This window comes from Bufo gargarizans, chromosome 5 (genome assembly GCF_014858855.1).
Source record: "Bufo gargarizans isolate SCDJY-AF-19 chromosome 5, ASM1485885v1, whole genome shotgun sequence".
Lineage (NCBI taxonomy): Eukaryota > Metazoa > Chordata > Amphibia > Anura > Bufonidae > Bufo > Bufo gargarizans.
The window spans coordinates 15,691,891-15,708,644 of NC_058084.1; the positions used below are offsets into that span (position 1 = coordinate 15,691,891).

A 16,754-nucleotide genomic window follows, 5' to 3' on the forward strand; every position below is an offset into this window, starting at 1 on the left:
TCCTATCCTGTGTGATACTGGTCCAAACCCCCCCAAAAGAATCTAATAAAAAAGGAAACGTTTTTGGCGAAACTGGAAAATACTAAGAAAACAACTTGCAGCAAATAATAATGAAATATAAAATCCCTGCTGTGATCATATACAGTATAAATAATGATCAAAATGAAAAATATTTAGAATGCAAATTCACAAATGACCACTAGGTGGAGACGTAAACATGGGGACACCTCCAGGTGACGCGACCGTGTCCCCTCGCCATGTGTAGCTCATATAGTCATTTTTTCTGCTCCCAGACACATTGGCCCTGACCACAGAATGACAGCGTCACAGATCCCGACAGACCGCCCTAAAATATATACATGAATAATCCCCAGAACTATAGACAGAGTGGAGCACACCCTACTGTAGAGGGGGATGGCAGGTTACCTGGTCTGTGATGTTAGGGTTGGCTTTACATTGATGGAGGAACTTCACAATCATCTCATCACCTTCCCAGCAGGCAATGTGTAGAGGGGTCTGACCCTCCCCCTGTGTAGATAGGAGATAGATAGATAGATAGATAGATAGATAGATAGATAGATAGATAGATAGATAGATAGATAGATAGATAGATAGATAGAGAGAGATATGAGATAGATAGATAGATAGATAGATAGATAGATAGATAGATAGATAGATAGATAGATAGATAGATATGAGATAGATAGAGAGATAGATAGATAAATAGATAGAAGATAGATACTCACATTCTGACATTCCACTGTGGCTCCATATTCCACGAGGAGTTTGGCCAGGTCCACGTCTCGCTTTCTACAACATGTATGAAGGGCGCAGTCACCACATTTCTGTTGTTGACAGGCGGTACATTAGCGATTACACCAATAATGGACTCATTGCAAATGTTACAATGTAACGGACACAATGTATCAAAATTGGGCGGCTTTCTATTGTCTCCTGATGGGATCTGAAGGGATCATCACATCCCAGCCCTATCAATATCATCACTGAATACTCTGCACTGAAACATCTGCTTCTATCTTCTACGGTAGGTTCTCCTGGGGTGCGATGCTCTGCAGGTTGTAGCGCCTTCTTACCTTGCTTGTAGCTTGCAGCTGGGCGTCAGTGTGAGATGAGAGCAGTTCCTTACATATCGCTAGATTGCTAGCCTCTATGGCCAGGAACAGAGGGATGCAGCCATCCTGGGGGTGGAAACATTACAATCAGCGAGCGGTCACCGGTACAACCGACTCAGGGCCCAGATGAGGGCTAGGCTAAGCAGCCGGCTGCCTAGAGCACCATTTTGTACTGTGCTAGCCAGTAAATAGACGATATATAATGAGATTCCTTAGTGGTTGATACCTTGTAATGGCCAACTGTCCGAACAGAAACTGAAACGCGGAGAAACAACAGAGAGCACAGAACAAGAACAGCAGCAATCCGCGGACATGTCTGATAGAAACTCTGCAGACTGAGGCTTAAAGGGGTTGTCACCTCAGCAAGTGGCATTTACAGTGCCACCCCTTTTCCAAACTGTTTCACGTCACACCCACAAACTCAAATGTATTTTCTTGGGATTTAATGTGATAGACCAACACAAAGTAGCAAGTACAGTGTGTGTGAGGTGAAAAGAAAATAATACATGGTTTTCAAAATGTTTAAATAATAAATATGTGGAAAGTGCGGCGTGCATTTGTATTTGACTGGGCCATCCTAGCACATGAATATGCTTTTATCTAAACTATTCCATTGTCACTCTGGCTGGATGTTGAGGGTTGTTGTCCTGCTGGAAGGTGGACCTCTGCCCAGTCTCAAGTCTTTTGCAGCCTCTACCAGGTTTTCCTCCAGGATTGCCCTGTATTTAGCTCCATCCATTTTCCCATCAACTCTGACCAGCTTTCCTGTCCGTGCTGAAGAACCCCCCCCCCCAAGCATGATGCTGCTGCCACCATGTTTTACCATGTTCAGGGTGATGTGCAGGGTTTGTTTTCCACCACACACAGCATTTTTCATTTAGGCCAAAAAGTTCAACTTTGGTCTCATCTGACCAGAGCACCTTCTTCCACATGTTTGCTGTGTCCCCTACATGGCTTGCGCCAAACTGCAAACAGGACTTCTTATAGCTTGCTTTATAGAATGGCTTTCTTCTTACCACTCTCCAATAAAGGGCAGATTTGTGGAGTACACGACTAATAGTTGTCCTGTGGACAGATTCTCCCTCTTGAGCTGTAGATCTCTGCAGCTCCTCCAGAGTGACCATGGGCCTCTTGGCTGCTTCTCTAATTAGTGCTCGCCTTTCCTAGGCTCTCAGATTAGGTGGATGTCCATGTCTTGCAGTTGTGCCATACTTCTTCTATTTTCGGATGATGGATTGAACAGTGCTCCGTGAGATGCTCAGAGCATGGGGTATTTTTTTTTATAACCTAACCCTGCTTTTTAACCTAACACTTCTCCACAACTTTATCCCTGACCTGTCTGGTGTGTTCCTTAGTTTTCATGATGCTGTTTGATAACTAATGTAACCTCTGAGGCCTTCACAGAACAGCTGTAGTTATATTGAGAATATATTACACACAGGTGGACTCTATTTACTAATTAGGTGACTTCTGAAGGCGACTGGTCACACTGGATTTTATTTAGGGTATCAGACTACGGGGGGCTGAATACAAATGCACGCCACACTTTTCAGATTTTTATTGATTAAAATTTTGGAAAACCATATATACAATTTTCTTTTCCCCTTCACACATACTTGCTACTTTGTGTTGGTCGATCACATAAAATCCCAATAAAATACATTTAAGTTTGTGGGTGTAACGTAAATAAAATGTGGAAAAGTTCAAGGGGTATGAATACTTTTTCAAGGCCCTGTATCATGGAGAGAAAGTTAATACCAGGCACTTACTTACTATTCTGTCCCCCTAAAGCCCTTGATAAAATAGAACTCTGCAGCGATATGAAAATTTATTCAGGAGGCTATGTCTGAAGGAATACTTTCATGATGCAGAAGAGACAGAACCCGTCCGGACAGAAGGGAGAAGTAATGTGACAGCTAAGAAGAGATCTGGCAGAAGCTTACTGTCCTCTCCAACAACAACAGCAACATTCCCCTGCAACCGGACAAAATGTAAGACCTGTCCATACCTAGTGACCTCTGACAAGGGACAGGTCCCCAATACACCCCAATACACATCAGGACTACAAGATCCCAGGTACCTTCACCTGCACCACTCCAAACATGGTCTACTTGATCATACTGTATGTACCAAATGTCCTACTTGGGGTCTCTATTTTGGTGAAACTGGTCAAAAGCTTAGAACAAGAACAAACTTTCATCACCACACAATAAAAGAAGAAAGAAAATATCTGCCTGTACCGAAACACTTTTGAAGCCATGACCACAACATCACAGACATGAAAGTCTTGATGGAAAGTCTCGAGGAATTTGAAATCTAAGAAGGACAGCAAAGTCTGGGAGTACAAGCTAACGACAACCTTTAACACGCGGAGATTAGGAATGAACGTGTCACTTGGATTTATGTCCTTCAACATCTGACGTCCTGTTTTCCACACATTAATGGAACATATACACAGTATATCGGGGACAATAAAACTTCCACATTCCTTATCTGTAACTGCTACAAATGTTTGATTCCCCCTCCACTCAAATTGATCTGCTTTACATCAGTTTCATCTACCTCACTATTCTCATGTATTGTTGTATATAAGTATGTGAACCATCAGATGTTGTGACATGTCTGAGGAAGAGACCTAAGTAGTAATAAAACCTTGCAATTTTGTCATAATTTGTTTTAGCCATTAAAAGGTATCGACCACTAAGGAGCCTCATTTTTAAATCTTCAGGAGCACCATTGACAGGGGAGCATGGTCTTTAAAGGCCAACTATCACTGTGACAGATTCTTCATACCGTGTCCTGGATGAGACGGGCGTCCTTGTGAGAAGCTTTTAGCAATGTCTGAATAACATTGATAGCCCCGGTGGGTCGCTGGGCCGTGTAGTGCAAAGGCAGCTGCTCCTTCAGCTGTGAAGAGGACAATGGAAAAATGTAGACATTGACAGGTGATTTTCAGAATCAGACACCAGCATGGAAGAAATAGGACTGCTTTCTATAGTAAAGTGACCCTCACAAAGTATAAGTCATCACAATGCCAGGTGTCTGCTGGAGTGCTGTAAAGCCATCACCACTGGAAAACTAGAAACAAGCCCTCTGAAATGCTGTTTCCAGTTTGGTGGATCCGAAGAACCTGAGTCTTGGTTATGATGAACTGGAATGTAAAACTAAGACCCAGACCTTATCAACCCACAGGAATCACCAGCCTCTCCAGCCATGTCCATAGATCCACTGGCAGAGCAGAGGATGCCATGGCAGGAGGACTAATTACATATTGAGCACTATGGTTTAGGAGCGAATGTTTAACAAGAACATCTGCCATGCTCTGGGGTTCACATACTAATGGGCCATTTCATATATACTGTATTAACCCAGTATAGTAAGATATTAGGTTGAAGGCTTATGCAGTGGCCGTGTTTGGGGTGGCCCCAACGCTACGCTGGGTCCCCCCGACAACGTCGAGGTGTCACCACATGTTGCTGCTCTCCAGAAGGGATGGTAAGACGTGGTGTATTCCAATGGGAAATAAGTCCAGAGAGTCAGGGTCTGCAGTAACCACGGTGCTTCTTTACTGGAGAGATTCAGGTGCAAAACAATTCAGGTGAGGCACAGGGCTGTCTTCTCCAGTCTCCTCCCTGGCAGAAGAAGGGTTTGATGCTGAGGAAAGGCCTGAGCTAGCTGTCCCTCTCTCTTCAGAAGGCTGGTAACCTGGTCCAAGACTGGTGATCCAGGGTATCCCAGTCTCAGCATCTTCTTCTGGTCACTAGTAGTCTGGCAGAGTCTCCTCTTCCAAGCTCTGGTCCCTATCTGTAGCACACTAGGGGCTCTGACTGCTCTCCTTATATACAGGTGAAACTCAGAAAATTAGAATATCGTGCAAAGTTAATTTATTTCAGTAATGCAACTTAAAAGCTGAAACTAATATATCAGATTCATTACAGGCAAAGCAAGATATTTCAAGTTTTTTTTGTTTTAATTTGGATGATTATGGATTTCAGCTTATGAAACCCCAAAGTCACAATTTTGAGGTTCCCTTGGCTCAAGGGGTATGGATTAATTAGCTGACTGGAGTGTGACACTTTGAGCCTAGAATATTGAACCGTTTCACAAAATTAAAATTTTAAGCTGCATTACTGAAATAAATGGACTTTTGCACGATATTCTAATTTTTCTAGTTTCACCTGTAGAGTTTTCGCTAGACTAGAACCTTCTAGTGGGAGGGGTGGAGTGGAGAAGCTCAGCACAAACAGATACATTGTTACAAATTCCATCTCTCATAGACTTACATTACAGCTTCAATGATTCTCAATGGCAATGACAGCAATTTTTCCAGACAAAAACAAGTTTCCAGACATAACAACAGAGCTAAAACAAGTCACAAGGTCAGTCTGTCTGGTTTTGGTGATAAACAACGTCTGGCCTTTTCTCCCTCCAAAACATGGTCTTCTTTAAACTGTATGGTAGCTGTGGAAAATTACCAGCTCCTCATTCAAAGTCCTAACAATCTTTCAGTATTCATTAACCCTTTCCACAGAGCCTTGCAAATACAGTAATAATGAACAGGATATATACCACAACATACAGATAACATGCAGTTACACAGTATTAAACAGCGCAAGTTAACCTTTTTAAGTGAAATAAAGTAAGAAATGTATAACTTTGCATAGGGGAAATAGACAAATGTCCACAAATGTCCAAACGTCAAAATACCCCCTGCTCCAGGGCACTATACTTACCCCTCCAGGAAGGTTTGGTTCTGCTTTCTTCACCAGCAGTAGACGGACAATCTCATCTTTAGAACTTTCTGCAGCGACGTGTAATGCTGTGCGGTCGTCCTGAAATTACACAGTAAAGAGTTACTACAGAACAAAAAAGAGGTCATAGGTCAACCCAAAGCCCCAAATCAGCAAGAAAAAGTGACTAAAGCTCACCAGGAAATAGCAATATTGTCAATGCAGCTCTGGAGGTGTAAGAAGTACTATTACCATTGTTGCCTTCACTACCACAGTGCCAGACACACAGTGCCCCCATACCAGTACCAGACACCCAGTGCCTCCATCCCAGTGCCAGACAGCCAGTGCTCCTTTACCAGTGCCAGACACCCAGTGCTCCCTTACTAGTGCAAGACACCCAGTGCTCACATACCAGTGTCATACACCTTGTTTTTCCTTACCACTGCCAGATACCCAGTGCCTGCATACCAGTGCCAGGCACCCAGTGCTCCCTTACCAGTTCCATACACCCAGTGCCTCCATACCAGTACCAGACACCCAGTGCCAGAAAACCAGTGCCGCCATACCAGTGCCAGACGCCCAGTTCTCCCATACCAGTGCTAGACATCCAGTGCTCTCTTACCAGTTCCATACACCCAGTGCCTCCATACCAGTACCAGACACCTAGTGCTCCCATACCAGTGCCAGACACCCACTGCTCACATACCAGTGCCAGACACCTTGTGTTATCTTACCAGTGTCAGATACCCAGTTCTCCCATACCAGTGCCAGACAACCAGTGCCTCCATACCAGTGCCAGACACTCAGTTCTACCATACCAGTGCTAGAATCCAGTGTTCTCTTGCCAGTTACATACACCCAGTGGTCCCTTACCAGTACCAGACAACCAGTGCTCCATTCCAGTGCAAAACACCCAGTGCCTCCATACCAATGCCAGACACCCAGTGCCTCCATACCAATGGCAGACACCCAGTGCTCCCTTACCAGTTCCATACACCCAGTGCTCCCTTACTAGTTCCAGAGACCTAGTGCCTCCATACCAGTACCAGACACCCAGTGTTCCCATACCAGTGCCAGACAACCAGTGCCTCCATACCAGTGCCAGAGACCCAGTGCCTCCATACCAGTGCCAGACACCCAGTGCCTTCATACCAGTACCAGACACCCAGTGGCCCCATATCAGTGCCAGACACCCAGTACCCTCATACCACTGCCAGACACCATACGCCCTGATACCTGTGCCAGAGACCCAGTGCCCCCATTTCAGTGCCAGTCACTTAGCCCCCCATACTAGTGCTAGAGACCTTGTGCCCCCATATATAGTGCCGATGCACCCTATAACCAGCATGCTGCACACCAGTCTTCTCCAGTCACCAGCGCTGATGCTGCTTCCTTCCATTTGACAGCCATATCATTCTGATTTATGAGCCGACAGATATGGCGGTGTCCTGACGGCTGGTGGCGTGTGTGGCCCCTGAACTGCAGGTTGTGCACCCCTGACACAGGCCAGTGACGTAGCCGTAGCTATCCGCAAATTACAGATCCACAAAATACGGATACTGGCCGAGTGTGTTCTGTATTTTGCTTAGACCTTTGCCTCTGTTATTGGGGGTCCCTGTGTAAGTCAGATACAGTCAGGCCCCCCCCCCCCCCCCCCGGTGACGTTATTAGCGCAGGTGACAACCGTTCTGTTGTTAGTTAACCCTTCAGTGTCATACACTCCTGTTCACCTACAGGAATGTGAAATATTTCTACCATTGATTTTAGGTCGATGACTGGAGCGCAACCGGGATCCTAAGGGATGGTTAACCCCATCTCTGCTGGATTCTGGCTCCGCCAATATCAGGACCCAACAGGATAGGTATCTAATCCTACCCTGTGTGATACAGTCTGCTGAGCTGTGTATCTAATCCTATCCTGTGTGATACTGTCTGCTGAGCTGTGTATCTAATCCTATCCTGTGTGATACTGTCTGCTGAGTCGTGTATCTAATCCTATCCTGTGTGATACTGTCTGCTGAGCTGTGTATCTAATCCTCTCCTGTGTGATACTGTCTGCTGAGCTGTGTATCTAATCCTATCCTGTGTGATACTGTCTGCTGAGCTGTGTATCTAATCCTATCCTGTGTGATACTGTCTGCTGAGCTGTGTATCTAATCCTATCCTGTGTGATACTGACTGCTGAGCTGTGTATCTAATCCTATCCTGTGCGATACTGTCTGCTGAGCTGTGTATCTAATCCTATCCTGTGTGATACTGTCTGCTGAGCTGTGTATCTAATCCTATCCTGTGTGATACTGTCTGCTGAGCTGTGTATCTAATCCCGTCCTGTGTGATACTGTCTGCTGAGCTGTGTATCTAATCCTATCCTGTGTGATACTGTCTGCTGAGCTGTGTATCTGATCCTATCCTGTGTGATACTGTCTGCTGAGCTGTGTATCTAATCCTATTCTGTGTGATACTGTCTGCTGAGCTGTGTATCTAATCCTATCCTGTGTGATACTGTCTGCTGAGCTGTGTATCTAATCCTATCCTGTGTGATACTGACTGCTGAGCTGTGTATCTAATCCTATCCTGTGTGATACTGACTGCTGAGCCGTGTATCTAATCCTGTCCTGTGTGATACTGTCTGCTGAGCTGTGTATCTAATCCTGTCCTATGTGATACTGTCTGCTGAGCTGTGAATCTAATCCTATCCTGTGTGATACTGTCTGCTGAGCTGTGTATCTAATCCTATCCTGTGTGATACTGTCTGCTGAGCTGTGTATCTAATCCTATCCTGTGTGATACTGTCTGCTGAGCTGTGTATCCAATCCTGTCCTATGTGATACTGTCTGCTGAGCTGTGTATCTAATCCTATCCTGTGTGATACTGTCTGCTGAGCTGTGTATCTAATCCTCTCCTGTGTGATACTGTCTGCTGAGCTGTGTATCTAATCCTATCCTGTGTGATACAGTCTGCTGAGCTGTGTATCTAATCCTATCCTGTGTGATACTGTCTGCTGAGATGTGTATCTAATCCTATCCTGTGTGATACTGACTGCTGAGCTGTGTATCTAATCCTATCCTGTGTGATACTGTCTGCTGAGCTGTGTATCTAATCCTATCCTGTGTGATACTGTCTGCTGAGATGTGTATCTAATCCTATCCTGTGTGATACTGTCTGCTGAGCTGTGTATCTAATCCTATCCTGTGTGATACTGTCTGCTGAGCTGTGTATCTAATCCTATCCTGTGTGATACTGACTGCTGAGCTGTGTATCTAATCCTATCAGATGTGATACTGTCTGCTGAGCTGTGTATCTAATCCTATCCTGTGTGATACTGTCTGCTGAGCTGTGTATCTAATCCTATCCTGTGTGATACTGCCTGCTGAGCTGTGTATCTAATCCTATCCTGTGCGATACTGCCTGCTGAGCTGTGTATCTAATCCTATCCTGTGCGATACTGTCTGCTGAGCTGTGTATCTAATCCTATCCTGTGTGATACTGTCTGCTGAGCTGTGTATCTAATCCTATCCTGTGTGATACTGTCTGCTGAGCTGTGTATCTAATCCTGTCATGTGTGATACTGTCTGCTGAGCTGTGTATCTAATCCTATCCTGTGTGATACTGTCTGCTGAGCTGTGTATCTAATCCTATCCTGTGTGATACTGACTGCTGAGCTGTGTATCTAATCCTATCCTGTGTGATACTGTCTGCTGAGCTGTGTATCTAATCCTATCCTGTGTGATACTGTCTGCTGAGATGTGTATCTAATCCTATCCTGTGTGATACTGTCTGCTGAGCTGTGTATCTAATCCTATCCTGTGTGATACTGTCTGCTGAGCTGTGTATCTAATCCTATCCTGTGTGATACGGTCTGCTGAGCTGTGTATCTAATCCTATCCTGTGTGATACTGTCTGCTGAGCTGTGTATCTAAGCCTATCCTGTGTGATACTGTCTGCTGAGCTGTGTATCTAATCCTATCCTGTGTGATACTGACTGCTGAGCTGTGTATCTAATCCTATCCTGTGTGATACTGTCTGCTGAGCTGTGTATCTAATCCTATCCTGTGTGATACGGTCTGCTGAGCTGTGTATCTAATCCTATCCTGTGTGATACTGTCTGCTGAGCTGTGTATCTAAGCCTATCCTGTGTGATACTGTCTGCTGATCTGTGTATCTAATCCTATCCTGTATGATACTGTCTGCTGAGCTGTGTATCTAATCCTATCCTGTGTGATACTGTCTGCTGAGCTGTGTATCTAAGCCTATCCTGTGTGATACTGTCTGCTGAGCTGTGTATCTGATCCTATCCTGTGTGATACTACCTGCTGAGCTGTGTATCCAATCCTATCCTGTGTGATACTGTCTGCTGAGCTGTGTATCTAATCCTCTCCTGTGTGATACTGCCTGCTGAGCTGTGTATCTAATCCTATCCTGTGTGATGCTGCCTGCTGAGCTGTGTATCTAATCCTATCCTGTGTGATACTGTCTGCTGAGCTGTGTATCTAATCCTATCCTGTGTGATACTGCCTGCTGAGCTGTGTATCTAATCCTATCCTGTGCGATACTGTCTGCTGAGCTGTGTATCTAATCCTATCCTGTGTGATACTGTCTGCTGAGCTGTGTATCTAATCCTATCCTGTGTGATACTGTCTGCTGAGCTGTGTATCTAATCCTATCCTGTGTGATACTGTCTGCTGAGCTGTGTATCTAATCCTAGTCATGTGTGATACTGTCTGCTGAGCTGTGTATCTAATCCTATCCTGTGTGATACTGTCTGCTGAGCTGTGTATCTAATCCTATCCTGTGTGATACTGCCTGCTGAGCTGTGTATCTGATCCTATCCTGTGTGATACTGTCTGCTGAGCTGTGTATCTAATCCTATCCTGTGTGATACTGTCTGATGAGCTGTGTATCTAATTCCGTCCTGTGTGATACTGCCTGCTGAGCTGTGTATCTGATCCTATCCTGTGTGATACTGTCTGCTGAGCTGTGTATCTAATCCTATCCTGTGTGATACTGACTGCTGAGATGTGTATCTAATCCTATCCTGTGTGATACTGTCTGCTGAGCTGTGTATCTAATCCTATCCTGTGTGATACTGTCTGCTGAGATGTGTATCTAATCCTATCCTGTGTGATACTGTCTTGCTGAGCTGTGTATCTAATCCTATCCTGTGTGATACTGTCTGCTGAGCTGTGTATCTAATCCTATCCTGTGTGATACTGTCTGCTGAGCTGTGTATCTAATCCTATCCTGTGTGATACTGTCTGCTGAGCTGTGTATCTAATCCTATCCTGTGTGATACTGTCTGCTGAGCTGTGTATCTAATCCTATCCTGTGTGATACTGTCTGCTGAGCTGTGTATCTAATCCTATCCTGTGTGATACTGTCTGCTGAGCTGTGTATCTAATCCTATCCTGTGTGATACTGTCTGCTGAGCTGTGTATCTAATCCTATCCTGTGTGATACTGTCTGCTGAGCTGTGTATCTAATCCTATCCTGTGTGATACTGTCTGCTGAGCTGTGTATCTAATCCTATCCTGTGTGATACTGTCTGCTGAGCTGTGTATCTAATCCTATCCTGTGTGATACTGTCTGCTGAGCTGTGTATCTAATCCTATCCTGTGTGATACTGTCTGCTGAGCTGTGTATCTAATCCTATCCTGTGTGATACTGTCTGCTGAGCTGTGTATCTAATCCTATCCTGTGTGATACTGTCTGCTGAGCTGTGTATCTAATCCTATCCTGTGTGATACTGTCTGCTGAGCTGTGTATCTAATCCTATCCTGTGTGATACTGTCTGCTGAGCTGTGTATCTAATCCTATCCTGTGTGATACTGTCTGCTGAGCTGTGTATCTAATCCTATCCTGTGTGATACTGTCTGCTGAGCTGTGTATCTAATCCTATCCTGTGTGATACTGTCTGCTGAGCTGTGTATCTAATCCTATCCTGTGTGATACTGTCTGCTGAGCTGTGTATCTAATCCTATCCTGTGTGATACTGTCTGCTGAGCTGTGTATCTAATCCTATCCTGTGTGATACTGTCTGCTGAGCTGTGTATCTAATCCTATCCTGTGTGATACTGTCTGCTGAGCTGTGTATCTAATCCTATCCTGTGTGATACTGTCTGCTGAGCTGTGTATCTAATCCTATCCTGTGTGATACTGTCTGCTGAGCTGTGTATCTAATCCTATCCTGTGTGATACTGTCTGCTGAGCTGTGTATCTAATCCTATCCTGTGTGATACTGTCCTGCTGAGCTGTGTATCTAATCCTATCCTGTGTGATACTGTCTGCTGAGCTGTGTATCTAATCCTATCCTGTGTGATACTGTCTGCTGAGCTGTGTATCTAATCCTATCCTGTGTGATACTGTCTGCTGAGCTGTGTATCTAATCCTATCCTGTGTGATACTGTCTGCTGAGCTGTGTATCTAATCCTATCCTGTGTGATACTGTCTGCTGAGCTGTGTATCTAATCCTATCCTGTGTGATACTGTCTGCTGAGCTGTGTATCTAATCCTATCCTGTGTGATACTGTCTGCTGAGCTGTGTATCTAATCCTATCCTGTGTGATACTGTCTGCTGAGCTGTGTATCTAATCCTATCCTGTGTGATACTGTCTGCTGAGCTGTGTATCTAATCCTATCCTGTGTGATACTGTCTGCTGAGCTGTGTATCTAATCCTATCCTGTGTGATACTGTCTGCTGAGCTGTGTATCTAATCCTATCCTGTGTGATACTGGTCTGCTGAGCTGTGTATCTAATCCTATCCTGTGTGATACTGTCTGCTGAGCTGTGTATCTAATCCTATCCTGTGTGATACGTCTGCTGAGCTGTGTATCTAATCCTATCCTGTGTGATACTGTCTGCTGAGCTGTGTATCTAATCCTATCCTGTGTGATACTGCCTGCTGAGCTGTGTATCTAATCCTATCCTGTGTGATACTGTCTGCTGAGCTGTGTATCTAATCCTATCCTGTGTGATACTGTCTGCTGAGCTGTGTATCTAATCCTATCCGTGTGATACTGTCTGCTGAGCTGTGTATCTAATCCTGTCCTGTGTGATACTGTCTGCTGAGCTGTGTATCTAATCCTATCCTGTGTGATACTGCCTGCTGAGCTGTGTATCTAATCCTATCCTGTGTGATACTGTCTGCTGAGCTGTGTATCTAATCCTATCCTGTGTGATACTGTCTGCTGAGCTGTGTATCTAATCCTATCCTGTGTGATACTGCTGCTGAGCTGTGTATCTAATCCTATCCTGTGTGATACTGTCTGCTGAGCTGTGTATCTAATCCTATCCTGTGTGATACTGTCTGCTGAGCTGTGTATCTAATCCTATCCTGTGTGATACTGTCTGCTGAGCTGTGTATCTAATCCTATCCTGTGTGATACTGTCTGCTGAGCTGTGTATCTAATCCTATCCTGTGTGATACTGTCTGCTGAGCTGTGTATCTAATCCTATCCTGTGTGATACTGTCTGCTGAGCTGTGTATCTAATCCTATCCTGTGTGATACTGTCTGCTGAGCTGTGTATCTAATCCTATCCTGTGTGATACTGTCTGCTGAGCTGTGTATCTAATCCTATCCTGTGTGATACTGTCTGCTGAGCTGTGTATCTAATCCTATCCTGTGTGATACTGTCTGCTGAGCTGTGTATCTAATCCTATCCTGTGTGATACTGTCTGCTGAGCTGTGTATCTAATCCTATCCTGTGTGATACTGTCTGCTGAGCTGTGTATCTAATCCTATCCTGTGTGATACTGTCTGCTGAGCTGTGTATCTAATCCTATCCTGTGTGATACTGTCTGCTGAGCTGTGTATCTAATCCTATCCTGTGTGATACTGTCTGCTGAGCTGTGTATCTAATCCTATCCTGTGTGATACTGCCTGCTGAGCTGTGTATCTAATCCTATCCTGTGTGATACTGTCTGCTGAGCTGTGTATCTAATCCTATCCTGTGTGATACTGTCTGCTGAGCTGTGTATCTAATCCTATCCTGTGTGATACTGTCTGCTGAGCTGTGTATCTAATCCTATCCTGTGTGATACTGTCTGCTGAGCTGTGTATCTAATCCTCTCCTGTGTGATACTGTCTGCTGAGCTGTGTATCTAATCCTATCCTGTGTGATACTGTCTGCTGAGCTGTGTATCTAATCCTATCCTGTGTGATACTGCCTGCTGAGCTGTGTATCTAATCCTATCCTGTGTGATACTGTCTGCTGAGCTGTGTATCTAATCCTATCCTGTGTGATACTGTCTGCTGAGCTGTGTATCTAATCCTATCCTGTGTGATACTGTCTGCTGAGCTGTGTATCTAATCCTATCCTGTGTGATACTGTCTGCTGAGCTGTGTATCTAATCCTATCCTGTGTGATACTGTCTGCTGAGCTGTGTATCTAATCCTATCTCTGTGTGATACTGTCTGCTGAGCTGTGTATCTAATCCTATCCTGTGTGATACTGTCCTGCTGAGCTTGTGTATCTAATCCTATACCTGTGTGATACTGCCTGCTGAGCTGTGTATCTAATCCTATCCTGTGTGATACTGTCTGCTGAGCTGTGTATCTAATCCTATCAGTGTGATACTGTCTGCTGAGCTTTGTATCTAATCCTATCAGTGTGATACTGTCTGCTGAGCTGTGCATCTAATCCTATCCTGTGTGATACTGTCTGCTGAGCTGTGTATCTAATCCTATCCTGTGTGATACTGTCTGCTGAGCCTGTGTATCTAATCCTATCCTGTGTGATACTGTCCTGCTGAGCTGTGTATCTAATCCTATCCTGTGTGATACTGTCTGCTGAGCTGTGTATCTATCCTATCCGGTGTTGATAATGTCTGCTGAGCTGGTATCTAATCCTATCCTGTGTGATACTGTCTGCTGAGCTGTGTATCTAATCCTATCATGTGTGATACTGTCTGCTGAGCTGTGTATCTAATCCTATCCTGTGTGATACTGTCCTGCTGAGTGTGTATCTAATCCTATCCTGTGTGATACTGCTCTGCTGAGCTGTGTATCTAATCCTATCCTGTGTGATACTGTTGCTATCCTGTGTGATACTGTCTGCTATGCTGTGGATCTAATCCTATCCTGTGTGATACTGACTGCTGAGATGTGTATCTAATCCTATCCTGTGATACTGTCTGCTGAGCCGTGTATCTAATCCTATCTTTGTGAGACTGTCGCTGAGCTGTGTATCTAATCCTATCCTGTGTGATACTGTCTGCTGAGCTGTGTATCTAATCCTATCCTGTGTGATACTGTCCTGCTGAAGCTGTGTATCTAATCCTATGCCTGTGTGATACTGTCCTGCTGGCTGTGTATCTAATCCTATCCTGTGTGGATACTGTCTGCTGAGCTGTGGATCTAATCCTATCCTGTGTGCTACTGTACTGCTGAGCCTGTGTATCTAATCCTATCCCTGTGTGATACTGCCTGCTGAGCTGTGTATCTAATCCTCTCCTGTGTGGATACTGACGGCTGAGCTGTGTATCTAATCCTATCCCTGTGTGATACTGTCTGCCTGAGCTGGGTATCTAATCCTATCCTGTGTGATACTGATCTGCTGAGCCTATTGTGATCTAATCCCTGTCCTGTGTGATACCTGTCCTGCTGAGCTGTGTATCATAATCCTATCCTGTGTGTTTACTAGTCTGCTGAGCTAGGGTGTATCTAAATTCCTATACTGTGTGATACGGCTGAGCTGTGTATCTAATCCTATCCTGTGTGATACTGTCTGCTGAGCTGTGTATCTAATCCTATCCTGTGTGATACTGTCTGCTGAGCTGTATCTAATCCTATCCTGTGTGATACTGTCTGCTGAGCTGTGTATCTAATCCTATCCTGTGTGATACTGTCTGCTGAGCTGTGTATCTAATCCTATCCTGTGTGATACTGTCTGCTGAGCTGTGTATCTAATCCTATCCTGTGTGATACTGTCTGCTGAGCTGTGTATCTAATCCTATCCTGTGTGTACTGTCTGCTGAGCTGTGTATCTAATCCTATCCTGTGTGATACTGTCTGCTGAGCTGTGTATCTAATCCTATCCTGTGTGATACTGTCTGCTGAGCTGTGTATCTAATCCTATCCTGTGTGATACTGCTGCTGAGCTGTGTATCTAATCCTATCCTGTGTGATACTGTCTGCTGAGCTGTGTATCTAATCCTATCCTGTGTGATACTGTCTGCTGAGCTGTGTATCTAATCCTATCCTGTGTGATACTGTCTGCTGAGCTGTGTATCTAATCCTATCCTGTGTGATACTGTCTGCTGAGCTGTGTATCTAATCCTATCCTGTGTGATACTGTCTGCTGAGCTGTGTATCTAATCCTATCCTGTGTGATACTGTCTGCTGAGCTGTGTATCTAATCCTATCCTGTGTGATACTGTCTGCTGAGCTGTGTATCTAATCCTATCCTGTGTGATACTCTGCTGAGCTGTGTATCTAATATCCTGTGTGATACTGTCTGCTGAGCTGTGTATCTAATCCTATCCTGTGTGATACTGTCTGCTGAGCTGTGTATCTAATCCTATCCTGTGTGATACTGTCTGCTGAGCTGTGTATCTAATCCTATCCTGTGTGATACTGTCTGCTGAGCTGTGTATCTAATCCTATCCTGTGTGATACTGTCTGCTGAGCTGTGTATCTAATCCTATCCTGTGTGATACTGTCTGCTGAGCTGTGTATCTAATCCTCCTGTGTGATACTGTCTGCTGAGCTGTGTATCTAATCCTATCCTGTGTGATACTGTCTGCTGAGCTGTGTATCTAATCCTATCCTGTGTGATACTGTCTGCTGAGCTGTGTATCTAATCCTATCCTGTGTGATACTGTCTGCTGAGCTGTGTATCTAATCCTATCCTGTGTGATACTGTCTGCTGAGCTGTGTATCTAATCCTATCCTGT

At 44.6% G+C, this 16,754-nt stretch overlaps 1 protein-coding gene across 1 annotated transcript in view; it reads right to left on the reverse strand.

The window, feature by feature from the left end:
• The window catches only part of LOC122939274 (serine/threonine-protein phosphatase 6 regulatory ankyrin repeat subunit A-like), a 79,892-nt gene that overhangs the window by 55,459 nt on the left and 7,679 nt on the right, over positions 1-16,754 (reverse strand). The window contains exons 2-6 of the mRNA XM_044295346.1: positions 5,867-5,965; positions 3,927-4,040; positions 1,095-1,199; positions 747-845; positions 427-528 (exon numbers count right to left, since the gene is read on the reverse strand). Coding sequence (XP_044151281.1) covers positions 427-528; positions 747-845; positions 1,095-1,199; positions 3,927-4,040; positions 5,867-5,965 — 519 coding nt within the window. The remainder of the gene's footprint in view (positions 1-426; positions 529-746; positions 846-1,094; positions 1,200-3,926; positions 4,041-5,866; positions 5,966-16,754) is intronic.